Source organism: Epinephelus lanceolatus, chromosome 8 (assembly GCF_041903045.1).
Source record: "Epinephelus lanceolatus isolate andai-2023 chromosome 8, ASM4190304v1, whole genome shotgun sequence".
Lineage (NCBI taxonomy): Eukaryota > Metazoa > Chordata > Actinopteri > Perciformes > Serranidae > Epinephelus > Epinephelus lanceolatus.
The window spans coordinates 17,473,769-17,491,925 of NC_135741.1; the positions used below are offsets into that span (position 1 = coordinate 17,473,769).

General features: G+C 41.9%; 2 protein-coding genes across 5 annotated transcripts in view; both read right to left on the minus strand.

The window, feature by feature from the left end:
- Positions 1–13,694, minus strand: part of LOC117258205 (uncharacterized) — a 32,978-nt gene extending 19,284 nt beyond the window's left edge. Inside the window, exon 1 of one of the 3 annotated variants that reach the window (XM_033628838.2) lies at positions 13,574–13,694. In XM_033628838.2, the coding sequence (XP_033484729.2) occupies positions 13,574–13,578 (5 nt within the window). In that variant the 5' untranslated portion in view covers positions 13,579–13,694. Of the gene's footprint in view, positions 1–1,742; positions 2,004–13,573 lie in introns of those variants that run through there. The other 2 variants (XM_033628839.2, XM_033628840.2) reach the window with 2 other exon arrangements.
- ogg1 (8-oxoguanine DNA glycosylase) lies at positions 13,317–18,018 on the minus strand. Of its 2 annotated transcripts, none has more exons than XM_033628841.2 (7): positions 17,690–18,018; positions 15,767–16,128; positions 15,498–15,677; positions 14,248–14,426; positions 14,011–14,158; positions 13,869–13,918; positions 13,317–13,791 (listed from the first exon to the last, which is right to left on the minus strand). In XM_033628841.2, exons 1-7 carry the CDS (start codon positions 17,797–17,799, stop codon positions 13,594–13,596), a joined length of 1,227 nt encoding a protein of 408 aa, XP_033484732.2. In that variant the 5' UTR covers positions 17,800–18,018; the 3' UTR covers positions 13,317–13,593. The 2 variants fall into 2 exon arrangements, with proteins under 2 accessions (XP_033484732.2, XP_033484734.2); XM_033628843.2 differs by having other exon boundaries at positions 15,767–16,029; positions 17,690–17,941.
- Positions 18,019–18,157: the final 139 nt, after the last annotated feature.

Below are 18,157 nucleotides of genomic sequence, written 5' to 3' on the forward strand. Positions count from 1 at the left end.
CTCACTTTGTTACAGCTGGTTGCAATAAAACCACTGCTGTGTTAAGTGGTGTGTTGTGTGGCAATCACTGAATTTACAGACAGACTGTATGTGTACACAAATTAGAGCACTATCGTGTGCACAGATGTCCTGTAACTTTAGAAAAATGTAATAATGCAGTCTCCACTTTACTTTTCCAGAGCACCTGCAGCCAAAAACATGCAGCACCATGAAAGAGCTCTGGAGCCGATCATGTCTGGTGGGTTTATGCTTCAGTGATATACGTTTGGTTTGATTTATGCTTTATTTTCCACTACTGTGGGAGTTCAGGACCGTCTGCTCAAAGAAGTGTGTTATGTCTGCTGCTATCTGGAAGGATTTCACTATGCTATTACAAGTGAGTAATATCATTTCTTTACACGATACACCAACAGTAAGCCATGTATAGGCTACTCAATACTGAGGCATGCAGTCATGGATCATCCTCTGTCCCGTTGCACCCTTTTACTCCTTCAAACCCCCTCGCACACTATCAAAGCAGCCTGTAAATCTTCCTTGAGCTGCTTTACAATTGGACAGTGTCCTTTTTTTCTCTTGTCAGTGGATCAGGGTGTGCTGATTTTCTTTTGAATTGGAGTCGTCTGGCAGGGCTCTGCGTTACATCCAGTAGCACTTTGGGCGCTCTCTCCATGAGAAGCGCATTGCCTTCTCCCTCCCTCCGCTGGATGCGTTCAAACCCTGATGAGGAACAGGTGAATCCAGACCCCTCTAACTGCCACAGCACTGCCTATGTGTTTGGGTTGGACAGCACCTCGTAAAAACACTGTAAACACTCACGCACAGACACAACACGCTGCGCACCTGCCAGCACTGGCCAAATGGAGGAATAGTACCCCACTTGTTGCTGCTTTCCCCCCAAAGTTATTTCCTCTTCCTGGAAAGCCAAGCCCTTGCAATTTCCTGGATAGGTTTGCCATGTAAATGAATGAAACACGAGAAGCTGGCTGGTTGAATGTGGGCTTTCCGTGTCACACAAACGCATCATCTTGTGATGGGGTCGTTACACAAAATAGGGTCTACTTTTTGTGTAAAATGCAATTAAATAAATCATTAAAAGAGGCTATTTGCCTTTATAAGCAACTATACTATCTACAAGATATATGTGGCTAATAAGTATGCTATCAAAAAGCAGTCAACTGTAGTTTAATGCTATCTTAATTAAGCTAAGTTAGCAAATTAGTTAGTAACGTTTACAAACGTTAGCTACAACGTGTCCGTGTAAACTTCCTATCGTAAAGGTCTATGGTCAGATTTTTGGGGTTTGATTGATCTTTAATTTGATAAAGGGGCAGTTTGACGCATTTTTTTGCGTATAATAATCATAAGCTGACGTTATTTATGCTATTCACTGTTGGTCACGAAGAGCAGTAACGGCGTTACTGCGCACGTTAACGTCCTGAGGGCAGGAAGCCGTAGTGTTGGCTTCAACTGACAAAATTCGCCCAAACTGTCGCTTTGTCCAATGGGGATATAAGTTCTTATTCCAGATAGCAACGTATACAAAGTAGAAACCACCGTGCAGGTGACATGTGAAGGTTTAATTATTGTTTAATTACCGTGAATAGCCCGTAAACCTGAGCCAACGGCCGGTACCGCGGCACAGGTAGAGGCAACGTCACACGCGGATCACTGCGCAAAGTATCGCCGCATAGCAGCCACTCCACAACTGTTATCACAAGCCCACCCGTTACTGAGAAACATACCTGCAGGTCTCTCCTCTCCGATGGCGGCCTCTGCGGCACAATATGAAGACTGGGACATACTGAGTGAGCCAGAGGAAACGTGCAGCGTTAGTCCAGGTTACTAGCCGCTGGGTTCAGCTGAAAAACGGTCCTCTACCAACATGCAGAGAGGTTCAGCAGCCTTGTACCACTGCCAGCTCTCTAGCCATGAGCTAGTGAGCAGATGAACGCCCCCTCCGACCGCTCCATCTCTCTCCACATCGCTCCCTCCCTCTCTGCTTTTTTTTCTCCTCCTCACAAGCGGATAAACACGATTGCCTACCTACCAGCCTACAGCCTGGCACGTCTGTTACGCAACAGCAGTCCCCGGCACGCAGATTCAGACTGAGCAGCCTTCATCCAGCCTACCTTTACACAAAGCAGCCTGCTCAGACAGTGCCCAGTGGAAATGTGACGGCACTGGCATTGACATCATCACACAGCACACACTGCTGAGAGGAGAAAAACCTGGGTAGTAGTGGCACTGCTATCCGTTTTATTGCTCCTTTAATTATATCTGACAATAAGCTACAAACTTGGCTGTAAACGTGTGAGTGGTGTCATGTGGATGTGACAGGTGAGGAGGCACCTGACATTTCTGGCACAGTGGTGCAGCAGCAGTGAGGGCAACGAGCTGGGAACAGAGCCGTGCATGAAACTCTAGCTCCCTTGCCTCTCCTGCCCTCCAACCAAGGTTTGTAGAGGGGGAAGCAAACAAGCCCGAGCCAAGATGATACTGTTTCCTCATGCGGCACCCTGGCTCAGTGCCTCCCATGCCTTTATCCCACGTCTGATTGTCTCTTTGTCTTGCACAAACACAACACATGCTGGTGAGACTGCAGCTCCGACCCCACTGGCCCCAGATGCAGAACATTAACTATACAGAATTCTCGTCTCAGCAGCAACCATCCCACTCTGTATCACTGTTTACTCTCTTGCCACTCTCATTAGATTGTCTGCACTGTACAGTCCTAAAATAACCCGTGCAGCTCAGAGGATTGTCCTAATGCCATTACATTACTACTGAGCCAGCAGGAGAGACACTGAAGGGCTGTGACAGGAGGAGCAGGGACACTTCAAGATGATATAATCATGTTATGGTACATGGATTATCACTAATATTCTAGAAGGAGATATGTAATTAAACCCTACATATTTAAAGACATACACCAAACAGAGAAAAATGAGGAATTGATGTTTCTGTCAAGTTTTTGCAAGACATGTCATGTAATTTAGATTATTAACATTTGTATGTCTGCACTTTGAGTATTTGTACATGCATCTCCATATACTACTCATCTCCTGAGAGCGGGTTTTAACATATGGATTGATTGCTATACAGTTATGTTAATAAGATTACCATAATCTCATATGTACAGGAGGGAGATCTGATACATATGACGTCCTCAAACTCTGTATCTGTGTGTTTGTATTAAAAATGGTGAGTCTTTCCTTGTGCAAAGGTGCCCTCTAATCATTATTTAAAGGTGCAATGTGTAAAATATGGCAATAATTTCAGCCTGTTCTCATTCTAAAGTCATCAAAAAGAGATGACGTCAGACACCTCATGCCTGAAGCCACCTTTCGCAGTGGTATGACACGCCGCTGAGCAGCATCAGTTGGTAATATGGCTAGACAGAACCTTTTGCTGTGTTATATGCCACCGGTTGGCCGGATGGCACCTGTGCAGTGATATGATAAATTGAAAGAATTTGAATGAATTTGACTTTTATTGTCCCCAAAGGGAAATTCTTTCTCACAGCAGTGTACTTGTTTGACATAACAACAACCATAACAACAGTGACGAGTACGACATCCCGACAACCCAACAATAAAACTCAACAATAGACAGACTCAGCAAGAGCAACACTACAACACACAAACAGTTGTTACACTCAACGGGGTCTGCTGTTAAGGGCCGTGATGACTGAGGGGATCAGGCTTCTTCCCAAGCGGGCCCTCCTGCACCTCGGAGTCCTGTGCCTTCCCCCATGAGGGCAGTGGGGCTAAAGTGGGGATACACAGCTGGACGACATCAGGTTGAAACACTGCTGGTAACTATGTAATATAAGGCTCAAGATAGTCCCTATAGGGCAGGTGGGAGGGTGGTAGATGGGTCCAACAAACCCTGGACTTTCACCCGGGAGGCCGGTGGTCACTTCCCATATGAGGGCCAAACCATGTTTTTTTTTTCTAAACCTAACCACATGCTTTTATTGCCTAAACCTAACCATGTGCTTTTGTTGATGTCCCAGTGTTGCATAGCGAAGACTTGGGATGAGGACGCATTGAAAATTTTTTAGCTAACATTATCAACAGAATGGGCAAAGGTAACAGTTCTGATGTCATATCAAAGATATCTATGTATTGGTTGCAGATATGTATTGAAATGAGCACGCTAACCAGCTAGCCCCAGCCCTTCCTGTCTTGTAACATCACTTATACCTTGAGAGGCAATAGTGAGTCACTGTACCGTCCAGTTTGCCCTCAGTCCAGCATGAGAAGACAAAGTCAAGTCCAAAATTAGTTTTTGTCTTTTTAAGATACCTGCAGGTCCCCTGGAGAAGCGTGCCCGGCTTTGAAGCCAATTTTTGTAGTGGCCAAACAGTGGAATTACATCTGTCATGTGATATCACTGGGCCCAAAAAAAAAACGTTTTCCCAGAGACTTACATGCAGTGATGAACTGGCCATCTGGCATTTGGGCAAATGCCAGAACTCCGCCAGGCAAAAAAAAAAAATGAAAATAAATAAATAAAATAAATAAATCTTCTCTTGGCGGCCCAAAACATTTTTATCGGCCACAATATACATACGAATGATGGGTAATGCACTCAACGTCAACGACAACATCACAACAAGAAAAGAAAATGGATCGAGGCACGAAAAGACAGGTGGAGAAGGGTGGAGCAGAGAAAAAGAGAGAAAAAAAGGAAAGCTATGCTCGCGGAGAGTGAAAAGTATGCTAAAATATCAGATTTATTTACAAAAAAGTGTTTACCCGGTGGCGACAGACCGAGCACCTCTGCAGCAAGTGCAGCTAGCAGTAGGCCTACGGCCTCTGCCTCAGAGAAGAGCAAACTCCTTCGCAGCCTGCTAACTACTTAAAGGTAAGACATAATAATAATAACTTAATTTGTATAGCACCTTTCAAAACGGAGTTACAACATGCTTAACAATAAAAACAATTAGTACATAAAACGATAAAACATCAAATAATTTAAAAACAGTTAATAATTAATTACCATCAATTAAGAAAAGACCATATGATAAATGTGAGTCTTAAGAAGAGATTTAAAAGAAGACACTGAGAGACACATATTTATTTTTATACTCTAGCTGTGCAGTGCTCTTGTCATGTTTTGGTGAAGCTATTGTAATATGCATTGTGGCTGCTGTAACATTTATTATGGCTTATAACACATAGGGTCCTTCTTGTTTCTGTTGTGACTAGTGCTTTTGATAGAGCTATTGAAATGTGCACTGTGGCTGTGCAGTGCTCTTTTCATGTTTTGGTGAAGCTATTGTAATATGCATTGTGGTTGGTGTAAGATTTATGTTTCTGTTGTTATAATTTGGTTGTGCTGTCTTCAGTCCAAGAGGGGGCGCCTATGGTTAATGGTGGAAGTAGGCTAAATCTTTAGGATGAAGTCGTGTGGAGTTTGATTTCAGATTTTTGTGTTTTGGTAGACATAGAGCTAGTATTATTAACTGAGGTTATTAGTCTGGCCTTTGAACGTGCCTGAATTTATGGGGGTTCTGCTGCTGCCTTATTATCTTGTGTGCTGTGCATTGTTGTCTACTGTACCAGTGCGATTGTAGTGAGTTGATTGCAAGGCAGTGAGTGAGTGTGTGAGTTTCTATGGTAGTTGTGGAACAGTCTGTGTCTCTATGGCGCTCTGAAACGTTCCACCAATGGTAGTGTTTTTTATGTTAGTATGTGTAAAATCATCCATCATAGTACCTAGTAATATGTGGGAGGGGGGATATGAGACACCTCGCCTGTTCTTTCACAAATAAGGAACTGATGATCTAAAATAACGTAAAAATGCATATTTTTTTGTAAAATAACGTGGAATTTTTTCACCCCTGGCTGGTCGATGCGCCGCCGTGGGGCCTGTGTGTCAAAAATGCCAGGGCCTCTTTTTGGTCCCAGTCCATCACTGCTTACATGGTGAAAGAGATGGCTGTAAATCAGTGAATACATTTTTTTGAGCATCACAACCTCAACAAAGTGAGTCATTTCACCGTCAGGATTAGATCCATTCAGTCCGATAACATTTAGAAAGTCTAGAAGAGCTGCAAATTCAATCATTTCATCCCCACTGAAGTTATTATATTATTGAGCGCTAAACCTGAAGTAGCCGTCTTGGTCTCTGGTGCACTTGCTCTATGGGCCTCACAGTGCAGAAGCAGCACCAATCAACTGGGCATTTCTGTACATGGCAGTGGAACTTTTTTGGCTTCATGTACCAATGAGCAACTTTCATAGGGGTGAACGGGGTCCTGCCTCCAACCCTGTATCCAGTGCTCTTGAAACATCCATGGATACCTGCGATCTCTCCCAGCATAAACGTCAGCACTCTTTTATGTCCTCCACATAACAATCGGACAATCAGAGGTCCAAAATCCGATATACTGGTGTGGTTGTGTCAGCCATTTTGTGCTGGTATACAACCAAAGCTAAGATAGGCTATGCTATCTTACAGATTTACTCTTCATTAATGTTCAAGTCCATGATCTTAAATCATTGTCTCAGTCCAAGATAAAATGTCTCCAAAGCCAGAAACTCTGAGGTCCAAAACCCCAAATCCCAAGACTGTCAAAAAGCCGAGAGACACATGAAACACAGACAGTGCAACTACCAACAGAACAAACTGTACAGAAAACATTTCCAAATGGGGTTGATATATAGATTTCATGTGGTTTATGGTCTTGGTAAAACTGCCACACATGAAGATCATAAAACAGCAGTGGTATTTTGACTGGCTGTCAAGAGTTTCAGCAGTTTGGTTGAATTTCGTGTGCTCTTGCCCTGCTGTTATTCAGTAGTTGGCTTGGAGGCAAAATGCTGCCCCCCATTAGTGTTGAGCATGTGGCCAGGTATAACACACTGCTCAGCAGTGTGCTCAGTGGTGTCTGAACACTGCATATGAAAAAAGTGAGAAATTTGAACTATGGTGGTCTCATGTTGCTTCACTGAATAAAATTAGACCTTTCTTTCAAAATGAATGTCCTGACATGAAGTGTCTTTGTCCTCCTGACCCAGTTTCCAACAGTGCTCTAAATTAGTCTCAAGGCAAGAATTAGCCTTTATCCTCCTGAGACCTGAACTTTTGTTGGTATGCATATTTAATTTCTCCTAGCTATTTGGGATCAGTAGGACCTGATAAGAACAAAAAAACTAAACATTGTCAAAAATAATTAAGTCCCAATGTCCTCAGACGAGATGATAATTGAGTCCAAATGTCCTCAAATGAGATAAGTCCCAATGTCCTCAAACGAGACGATAATTAGGTCCCAATGTCCTCAAATGAGATAAGTCCCAATGTCCTCAAACGCGACGATAATTAGGTCCCAGTGTCCTCAAACCTGATGATTATTAAGTCCCAATTTCCTAAAATGAGATAATAATTAAGTCCCAATGTCCTCAAACGAGACGATAATTGAGTCCAAATGTCCTCAAACGAGATAAGTCCCAATGTCCACAAACGCGACGATAATTAGGTCCCAATGTCCTCAAACCTGATGATTATTAAGTCCCAATGTCCTAAAACGAGATAATAATTAAGTCCCAATGTCTTCAAACGAGACGATAATTGAGTCCAAATGTCCTCAAATGAGATAAGTCCCAATGTCCTCAAACGAGACGATAATTAGGTCCCAATGTCCTCAAACCTGATGATTATTAAGTCCCAATGTCCTAAAACGAGATAATAATTAAGTCCCAGGGTCCTCAAATGAGACAATAATTAGGTCCCAATGTCCTCAAACGAGACGATTATTAAGTCCCAATGTCCTTAAACGAGACAATAATAAAGTCCCAGTGTCCTCAAACAAGATGATATTGAAGTCCCAATGCCTTCAAACGAGATGATAATTAAGTCCCAATGTCTCAAGCGAGACAATATTTAAGTCCCAATGTCTCAAGCGAGACGATATTTAAGTTTCAATGTCCTCAAACAATACGAAAATTAACTCCCAATGTCCTCAAACGAGACGATAATTAGGTCCCAATGTCCTTAAACCAGATGATTATTAAGTTCCAGTGTCCTCAAATGAGACAACAATAAAGTCCAAATGTCCTCAATCGAGATTATAAGTCCCAATGTCCTCAAATGAGATGATAATTAAGTCCCGATGTCCTCAAACGAGATAATAATTAAGTCCCGATGTCCTCACAAGAGATGATAATTAAGTCCCACTGTCAAACTACAAACATTATTAATCACAGATAAACAAGTTTCAACCATAAAATGTGGTCAGGTTTTGGACCTTGATGGCTGCCATCTTGTTTTTACATGGATTAGTGTACTGTGCTCTTATGCTGCATTCCAGGCAAGTTTCTGAGCCCCTAAGTCACAACTCACGACTTCATAGTGTTCCAGGCAAGTCACGCCAAACTCTCAAAGCAACAAGGCGGACTGTACGGGGTTTGTTTGTTTATGATCACTTCTGTCACCAAAGGTGCCAGTTCCTTCCTCATTTGAATGAAACAGAGGAGGAGCAGCGCATAAGGTCACAGATGCTGTTATACTTTTTATTTTACGTTATCTGTGTGTTTGGAAACGTATTTTGTATTGATTTATTCTTGCACTGGAAACCAGCTGTTAGAGCAGCTGCCAATAATGCGTTAACATTAGGGTTATTTTATGTCTATTTCTCACCGTGTATCACCTGCATCAACACCGCATCCATAGGGTTGCCATTGTTGCTTAGAGGAGTAAGGTAATTGGTTTAGAGGGCTGTGTGACGTCAGAAAGCATAACTGGGAGTACATCGATCTGGTACGTGTTCTCAGGTGGTAAGTTACAGGTTTGACTGCCATTCCAGTGCATTTCCACGGGTAGAAGGCTGTTGCCTGGAACGCGCCATTACTACCACTAATGTATCCACCAACGAGGACAACAGGTCTAAGTTAATCAGAATGAAGTATAAGGTCACGTAAACCCAAAATGTGATGTCCTCATATTAGGACACAGGGTCTCTCAGGAGGATTTATAGTGGGTGCCTGCACATTCCACACAGAGAAGCCTCACCAGGCGTTGACCTACTCAAGAAAATTTTCAATACCTATCAAATTAGTCATCTTTATTTTCTCATTTTGAATTTAATTATTTTAATTTTCCTTGTAACCGAGAATAACATCGTCCACACAACTTAAAGCAGGTCAACCCAGTAACCAGCACGTACATGTATTGCATTCGACTGACAGCTATTGATGCATATGGGGAATTTTTAGCAGGCTTTAAATAAAGTGAGAGGGCAGCAGTATTTAAAGCATGCCACTAAATGAACAATTACTTTAAAAGGAGGGAGTTAGCTGCACTGACGCTGACACACAGCAAAACCACACATGGGAATCATGCTATCCCTCATCCATATATACATTGGATAGTGTTTCTATACCATCTTTGTCCAGGAATGTGGTGAATACATTCCAGTTAGTCATATGAATTGATCCTGGTAGGGGCTCTGAAATTCAACCCCGGAGCAGACGAAATTGTTTCTTCCTCCTGATCTATAAGGCATTGAACCTTAATCACAGCCAGCCCAGTGAGGATCCTATCAGATGGTAGAAAGTATTAATTTTCACCACAAATAAGCCTCTTTCATTAAGAACAGCCAAGACCTTCATATGCTCACGTCCATCCGCACACACGAGGCAGGAAAGCTTCAGATCTAAAATGCCTCTGCCAGCTCTGTACGCGCAGTATTTTCTCTCTGTGGCTTTCCCCTCACCCTATGGTTGTCTAGACACCAAAGAATAATCTCCCCAACTCTGGGCCTCAAAGACAGACTTCCATGTGGGGACTGCCTTCCCCCCCGTCCCCCCAGGCTCCCCCCAAGGCTGTCTCCAGCAGCATTGGGTTTCACCACATCTAAGGTGAATCAACACAACACTCTTTACATTTTATCCATCTTAGGTATTGTATCAGATGCTGTTATATAATACATCTGTAACTATTCAGGAATAATAATATCCATCATTTCAAGTGGTAGGCAGAGTGAGGATGTGCATGGAGACCATTTTTGGGCTCAAAGGGGATAAAGACCTCCACAGAGCCTGGATATGAAGAACTCTATCAAATTATTTTAAATTGTCTTTTAATGATACAATAATAACATTTTCCAAAGATTATCCTTTGACAAATATGGTTAGCTGTAATATAAATGGCCACATTAAATCACTATGAAAACATATAAAGTTGTCAGAGATTTACACTTTTGAATTACGACCATGATTGTGTTCTTTTTTAAATTGTTATTATTATCCATTATCTTACTCAACAATTATATACATCCCCAGACATTCATCTTTAATACACAATTGAACATACATTCCTAAATTTGACATGCTTTTAAAGGCTCAGTATGGAATTCTGAAGAAAGAGAGTTCATTGTAGCATCTCATTCATTTGGTCAGTAGTTGGACCGAACCACTGATCCAAAGTGACCTGGGAATAAGACTCAACAAATTACTATCTTTTCCTAGAAATATTCCTTTAAATAACTGTTTGCATGTATACGCAGACTCGGTGGCCACTTTATTAGGAACACCTGTGCAATGTAATGCAATTCAATGCAACTGCCATAAATTCTACTTTGACGATGCCTTGAATGATCAGGATTTTTTAAAACTGTTGCATAATTCTATATTTTAGGTTTGAGTTTCCTCTAAGTGGTGGTGCTGTACTGGTCTGCATTACACTGAGAGGAGTTTCTAATGTTCTGCTCTTCTCATGTAATTCATTACAGAGGGTAAAACCCTCCCTTAACTATGACTTCATTGATAAGTATACAATCAAATTCATGCACTGACATTCCAGACAGTGTCAACGAAACTGTGCAGTCGTTCCCAATACTCATCTGTGTAAGAGAGAGACGACTGGTTGCTCTGTCTAAACAAACCTAGATCAAAATCTTGTGTAGGGTGCTCATGGAGAACGGGAAACAACAGGATCCACAGGAAGGTAATCCAGGCACTCCGAAAAATACAGAAAAATGAGGGAGGAAATATTAAAAAGCTTTTACTGTAGCGGCTAAATCATTAAAAGAGCCCTAACCCTAACCCCGGCAGGAGCCAATCAGAGGTCATCACATGACCCATACAATGACATGACAGGTGAGACAAATAGACAATAATGAAAAAATAAGTTTAGAAAAAACACAGAGTGACATGAGATGAGATACCCAGAATTTTTATTAAATATATACACACCTATATTAACCCATGGGCTGTGAAAAGAATGGCAAAGCTTGTAGAGAATAATGAGAAATCACAAAAACATGTGAAGTCTATTTCCTCATTGAGACCAGGGTATTTTAAACATCCGGTTGATGGATCCAGAAAGCTGGGGCCATATCTGTGTTGTATGTTTTGAAAGCCCTGCGAAAACCTGCAGTGTTCGAAACACGTTGGCTCTTTAACTGATATAACCACTACAATAAGGCTTTTCAATATTTAACTTCCTCATTTTACTATATTTTTCTGGATTGCCTTCCTTTGGACTCATCTCATTAAGCACCTTAAATCAATAGGAGATCATATACAGTACAGCATCGACTAGCCTTGATAGATAGATAGATAGATAGATAGTTAGATAGATATATAGATAGACAGACAGACAGACAGATAGATAGATAGATAGATAGATAGACAGTGTTGGCAGGATTTATAGTTCTTTATCTTTCTATCAATCTATCTATCTAACATCCATCTCTGTCTATCTGTTTGTCTGTCTTACTATTTTTATATCATGGCAGCTATCTCTTAATTATCTCTTGCCAAATTAGGCCATATGGGCAATGTTGCAAATCAACGAGCAGGATAGCCGTGTGGCAATTTTTACATAACTTCTGCATCAGTGTGACGCATACTCCTTGATTTGTCAGGCATCTGATTCACTGTATTAACCAAAAACAGGTAAGACAAATAACCATTTGATTGTTTTATCTATAAACCGTTTTTCTAACTTTCTGGGGAAAAACTACAATATTATGATTGTTATGTATAAAATTCCAAACACTGTAATTTTCTGCGTGTCAACCACTCTGAGAGCACTCAATTTTGACAGCACACTCTCAGACAATAGGTCAACCGCAAAACCACCTCTTATATTCTGTCACTCAGAGACAAACAAATTCAACCTTGCTGCTGCTGCACATCTGGAAATATCCGAGAGGCCCTTCCCATTTTGCCGGATCTCCAAAAATGGCGCCCCCTGGTAGCTGCAGGAAGCAGTGAAGCCCTCTGAGACAAAGCAGACACGAAGAGAGATGTCCTTTCAACTGAGTAGTTCCCGAGGGCACGACACAAGCTGAGACCCATCTCTTACATAATGCGTGTGCTGTTTCAGTATTTGTGTGTCGACTTGCGTGCACGCATGGCTTTTTCTTTAAAATTCATGTCCCCCACCTCCAGCACACTTTCACCTCTCCCTGTCTTTTACAAAACACAAAATAATATTCCTCTTCTCTCAGCTCTATTTTTACTCTGCTCTTCTTCTTCTTCACTGTGACTCTGCCCTAAAGCTGGGCCCCAGCTTCTGTCCAGCTCAACGGAGAGTGGGGATGAAAGCTGACTCACATATTCATTAACACGCATGGCTGCACACACATCCACAAATAAACGTCATCTATGGATGGAAGACATGCTCACATGGACACACAACAACAACTACATGCATGATGCACCTGCTCACTTACACCAACATGTCAGAAAATATGCTTTCAAATTAGGGTAAGAAAGACGATTGATAGGCACATTTTGGAATTATTTTTCTCTGTATATTTTAAACTAAAATATTGCACTGTTGTTGTCGTATAGGGACATTAGTAGGTCACACACCCAAGGAGACATGTCCACGTTGTCACCAGAGTCCCACAGCCCGCGAGCAGTGACAGCAGATAACTGCAATCCCTACTATAAAAAGACCAGCTGACACAGTCAACTAATGCCTATAGATAAACATACAGTCACCATGACACTTCAACAACCATTCAAACAGTCTTTTATGATCCGACACTAACACATACTATTTTCATGTAGGGAATGCACTGGAGAAATGCAACACACCATTTTGGCGCCCTGTGACCTTTTCAGACGTGCATGCAGATGCCATGACGTGTCGGTGCGTGGTGTAACAGGAGCCAGGGGGCTTAGCAGAAAGTATTCACGCAGGGAAAAGGGAAATTTGTTGTTCCCATACAAAAAAAAAGTCTGACGAAAGCAAACAGCCCATTATGTGACACTATCTTGGAGAGCAATAACTTCAAATACATACTGCCACCTAGGGGCCTCTCCTGGCAACATTTATGCACAAAGAAAGAGCACGAGTTATGTTGTCTTTATTGTGAAAAAGTCACCAGTGTGCTGTATTTGTATTCTAGTGTTGAACTCATATGAAGGTAGACAAGGAAGAGGTCACAGTAAACATAAACACATGTGAAGGAAAACCCTGAGAATCTTGCAATCATTAGTTTTATACCACGACAAATATACCGTTTATATATTTCATTCCAATATTTTTTTAATTAAAAATATGCAGCACAGTATTCTGATGTGAAACCTGACGTGAGAGGGTTGTTTACCTCATATCACTCTCATGTTCTCATGACGTCTTTGCGTTCTTGTGACGTGCTGATTTAGTTTTCGTGTTCTTCACAGTTCCATTTTCTTCCTTCTTAATTTTTGCTTTCTTGCTCACTGGCCTTACTTCTTCTTCACCATCCTCCTCTTTCTTTGGCTCCTTCAGATGTGGCATTTCTTTCAGCTTTTGGAACTTCTTGAGGTCGGCACAGAACAACACCTAAGACAGATGAAGACACTGTGAGTATATAGCAGACAGACTCTACAAGACGTGACAGACAGCCTGATGACACTCACCGACTGTGCCCAACCAGCATAAGGTCCCCACAGTTTTCTGAAAAAATCCCCTGTGCGGAAATATTACATTGGACACTGTGTTTAGAGAATCTTTACTCTGTATTTACAATCATTACTACTGATGAGGTGCATGAATACTGACCAAGATCTCTGTGCAGTTTATCTGTGATGCTCTTTTGTCCGTTGCCAGAGCCGTAGTTGTAGTCACGTTTAGCAATCTGCCACACATGTGTGTCTATGGGCACGGCCTCTGCCTTATCGAGGGACATCAGACATACACAGTCTGCCACCTACAGGAAGACACACAGGCTTCATTACATGCTACTGTTACAAGCACATGAAAAATATAAGAGGCCAACAGGTTCTTTTCCTGCTCTACCTTGGTGCCCACACCGGGCAGAGTACGCAGAGCATCACGGGCCAGCAGATACGGGACACTGCGTAGACCATCAAGCCACTGGAGCCCATGGGTGTCCAAAATCTGCTTTGCGCTCTGCTGAAGGAACCGAGCCCTGTATCCAAAACCGAGATCCCTGAGACGTGCCTCCACGCTGTTGTCTGCCAATTACAATGTAGGAAACAACACAGCTATAATCAGCAAATAAATCTAATATGAATATTGTTAATTTCCTGTTTATTTTTCCTGTGTGTATGTGTGTGCCTGTGCTGTAATTTGTGTAATATGTTTTAGCACCTTGATTTGTGGGAAGCAACATTTGATTTACATTTACTGTGAATGTGGAAATGATGAACAAATAAACAAACCTGTATACAGCTGTCTGAAATATTTGGGCATTTGAGGAAGGAAATAAAAGTTTTAATGCATTTGTCACAGACCCTGCAGTAAGATTTATCCACCATTCAGCTCTAAACCAAAGCACTGATCTTATAATTCTACTTTCATATAACAGAGGCTGGATAGTAGGCTTTCAATGACAGGCAATGTTTGTGCTGATATTTCTTTCTACTCTGCAACATGACTGAAGTTGAAAATACTGTTGCACTGACCAGAACAAAAAACAACTCCTCCTGGTTGGATTTTCTACCGTTGAACCATTTACACTATCAGCAAAAGTGAAGGGACAAATTATATCACTGGGGACCCAAGAAACCCGATGCAACTGTGAACCCTGCACCACTGACACTTTAAGGATCTGTGGAAAAAGAATATAGTACCTCTTCTGTCGTGTGTTTCCTCACAGAGAAACATCCAAATAAGTGAATGATCCTTGACACTCATGAGCTCTATTATACACTAAAATAAGACCAATTACACAGGGAAACTGAGTGTGACACTAGGCTACTAAAACTTATTACAAAGACCTCGGGCTGTACAATATCTTCCTAAATACAAGTAAAATGTGTGACCGGGGTTGTTTAACGGCCACGGCAGAATTGTCAGGAAAACCCCACACCAAGGTAAACATGCAGCTAGACAAAATAAAATAGTGCCATCAACTTCATGACTACAAATGTGCCACCTGAAACAGCAGACGCCCCAAATACAAAGGCTGTATCCTTGCTGCAGCGGCTGTGGGTTCGATTCCAACCCTCGGCATCCCCCCTCTCTCTCCTCCTTTCACGCTATAGCTGTCCTATCAAGTAAAGGCAAAAAATCCCATATAGTACCTGCAAGTGCAGACAGAGAAGGAAAGTTGTAATAAGAGGCTTCATCCAGTTGGCCCAGCAGGGCACCCAGAGCCTGACACAGCCTCTCCACCATGCCCTGGATACGAGAGATGTGGTTGTTGGAGGTGCAAATGAAGGAAAACAGACATTCAGTGGGGTCCTGGTGCAGCATTCGCACACCTGGGAAAATAAAAAATAAATTAATTTCATAAAACAAACACTGGACTTACATTGTAATGAGAAGTGGTATCATGCAATCACACACTGACCTGTGAAGATGTCTGCAATGCGCTTGAAGTGGGGGTCTGCTGCTCCCCATTCTTTGTACAGATCCCCCAGCTTCACATTCAGCTGGAAGTAATCTCTCAGCATCTCCTCTTCCTCTTCAGTGTCCTGCACTGAAGTCACAGCCACCGCCTCCTCCTCCTTCTTCAAAACTCCTTTGAATCTCTTCTCTGACTTGTTTTCCATCTGGAGAGAAACACCAGCTCTCCTCTTCCTGTCACTTCCATCTTCTGGCATGCTTTGGCTTCTGTAAACATAGTACCAAAGGGTGTCATCTGTCTGAGTCAGAGTCCAAACTCGTCCTCCCATCACTCCGGTCCAGTGGCCCTCTGCAGTTTCTCTCCAGCTGTGGGTTGAGATGTGTTAATACAACGACGAGGATCTGAACTGTATCACAGGTACAGTGGCATGCAAAGGTTTGGGCACCCCTGCTGTTTAGTGTGCCAAGCAAGTAAAAGATGACCTGATTTCCAAAAGGCGTGAAGTTAAATATGACACATTTCTTCAGTATTTTAAGCAAGATTACTTTTTGAATTTCAATCTTTTACAGTTTCAAAATAACAAAAAAAGGAAAAGGGCCTGAAGCCAAAGTTTGGGCACCCTGCATGGTCAGTACTTAGTGCCCCCTTTGTCAATTATCACAGCTTCTAAACACTTTTTGTAACCAGCTATGAGTCTTTCAGTTGTTGTTTGAGGGATTTTCACCCATTCTTTGTGCAAAAGGCTTCTAGTTCTGAGAGATTCTTGGGCCATCTTGCATGCATTGCTCTTTTGAGGTCTATCCACAGATTTTTGATAATGTTTCAGTCATGAGACTGTAAGGGCCACGGCAAAACCTTCAGCTTGTGCCTTTTGAGGTTGTCCATTGTGGATATTGAGAAGTGTTAGGGATCATAGTCCTGTTGCATCTTCAGCTTTTTTACAGATGCTATGATATTTGCTTCCAGAACTTGCTGGAATTTCATTGAAACAATTCTTCTCTCTATCAGCAAAATATTCCCTGTGCCGCTGGCTGCAACACTAGCCCAAAGCACGAGCCATCCACCTTCGTGTTTAACAGCTGGACAGGTGTTCTTTTTATGAAGTTCTGCAGCCTGTTTTCTCCAAACATACCTTTGCTCATTGCTTCCAAAAAGTTCTATTTTGAATTCATCAGTCTGCAGGACTTGTTTCACAAAAAACAAGAGGCTTGTTTAGATGTTCCTTTGCAAACTTCTGATTTTCTGGTGAGGACATAGGATAGGTTTTCTTCTGATGACTCTTCCGTTAAGATCACATTTGTGCAGGTGTAGCTGCACAGTAGAACAGTGCACAACAACTCCAGAACCTGATAAATTTTCCTGCAGGTCTTTTGCAGTCAAACTGCAGTCAAAGTTCTGATTTGCCTTTTCAACAGTCCTACGAGCAGCTCTCTGAAAGTTTTCCTGGTCTTCCAGACCTCAACTTGACCTCCAGAGCTCCTGTTTACTGCCATTTCTTAATCATATTACGAACTGAGGGGACAACTACCTGAAAACACTTTGCTATCTTCTTATAGCATTCTCCTGCTTTGTGGGAATCAATTATTTTAGTTTTCAGAGTGCTAGGCAGCTATAGTATTTATAAAGCTTTGAAATTTGCATCACTTGACTTTTCCTAATGATGACTGTGAACAAGCCATAGCCCTAACAAGCTCATTAAGATCTGAGACCCTGTTAAAAGCTCAAATGTTTTGGGGTGTTTTAATTTTTACATGGTGTTCCTTTCCTTTTTTCACTCTAAAATTGTACAAAACAAAAATACACTGATTTTGTTCAAAATGTTGAAAGGACCAGGGGTGCTAAAACATTAACATACCACTGTGCAACTGTCCAACTGTCCTGTTGCTCATGATGCTGACAGAGTTCACGTGACTTTGACAAACTTACCGGAAAGATTGTCCACAGGCAAGAGTGAGATCCAGACGCAGCTCTGACTTTGCACAGGCCAGAGATCTCCACATCTTTGCCCCAGATGAAAGCACCGCATGTTTGGCCATAACTGTTTTGATGCTAACAGTTACCCTCCTGCCTGTTCAGAGGTTAAAACAGACGTATACTTACCTACCACAGTGTCCCGACATTATAAAACTCATCTTAGTGTGACCCAGTAGCTGTGGCAGAGTAATACAAGCCCTAAACTTCATGTAAAATGCTTTCACGGGGAGCTACAATTTCAATGTACAGTTGATAATAACAACAGTGTAAATAACTTTCACGGAGTTGTTTTCGCTAGCGTCGATAATGATGGACAACAAAGACCTTACACTGTGTTGGATAACTGCCCTTATTTGAGGGAAAAAAGCTTTCGAAAAGTAAAAAGTTTTGGTATTTGTAATTAAAAATGTTCTCTTTACA

Coding starts and splice junctions, on each gene's coding strand:
- ogg1 (XM_033628841.2), bottom strand. CDS start 17,799: ATGGCCAAACATGCGGTGCTTTCATCTGGGGCAAAGATGTGGAGATCT. Junction 15,678..15,766: donor CATTGCAGACATCTTCACAG/GTCAGTGTGTGA, acceptor TTATTTTCCCAG/GTGTGCGAATGCTGCACCAG. Junction 13,792..13,868: donor ATGCTGGTTGGGCACAGTCG/GTGAGTGTCATC, acceptor CATCTGTCTTAG/GTGTTGTTCTGTGCCGACCT.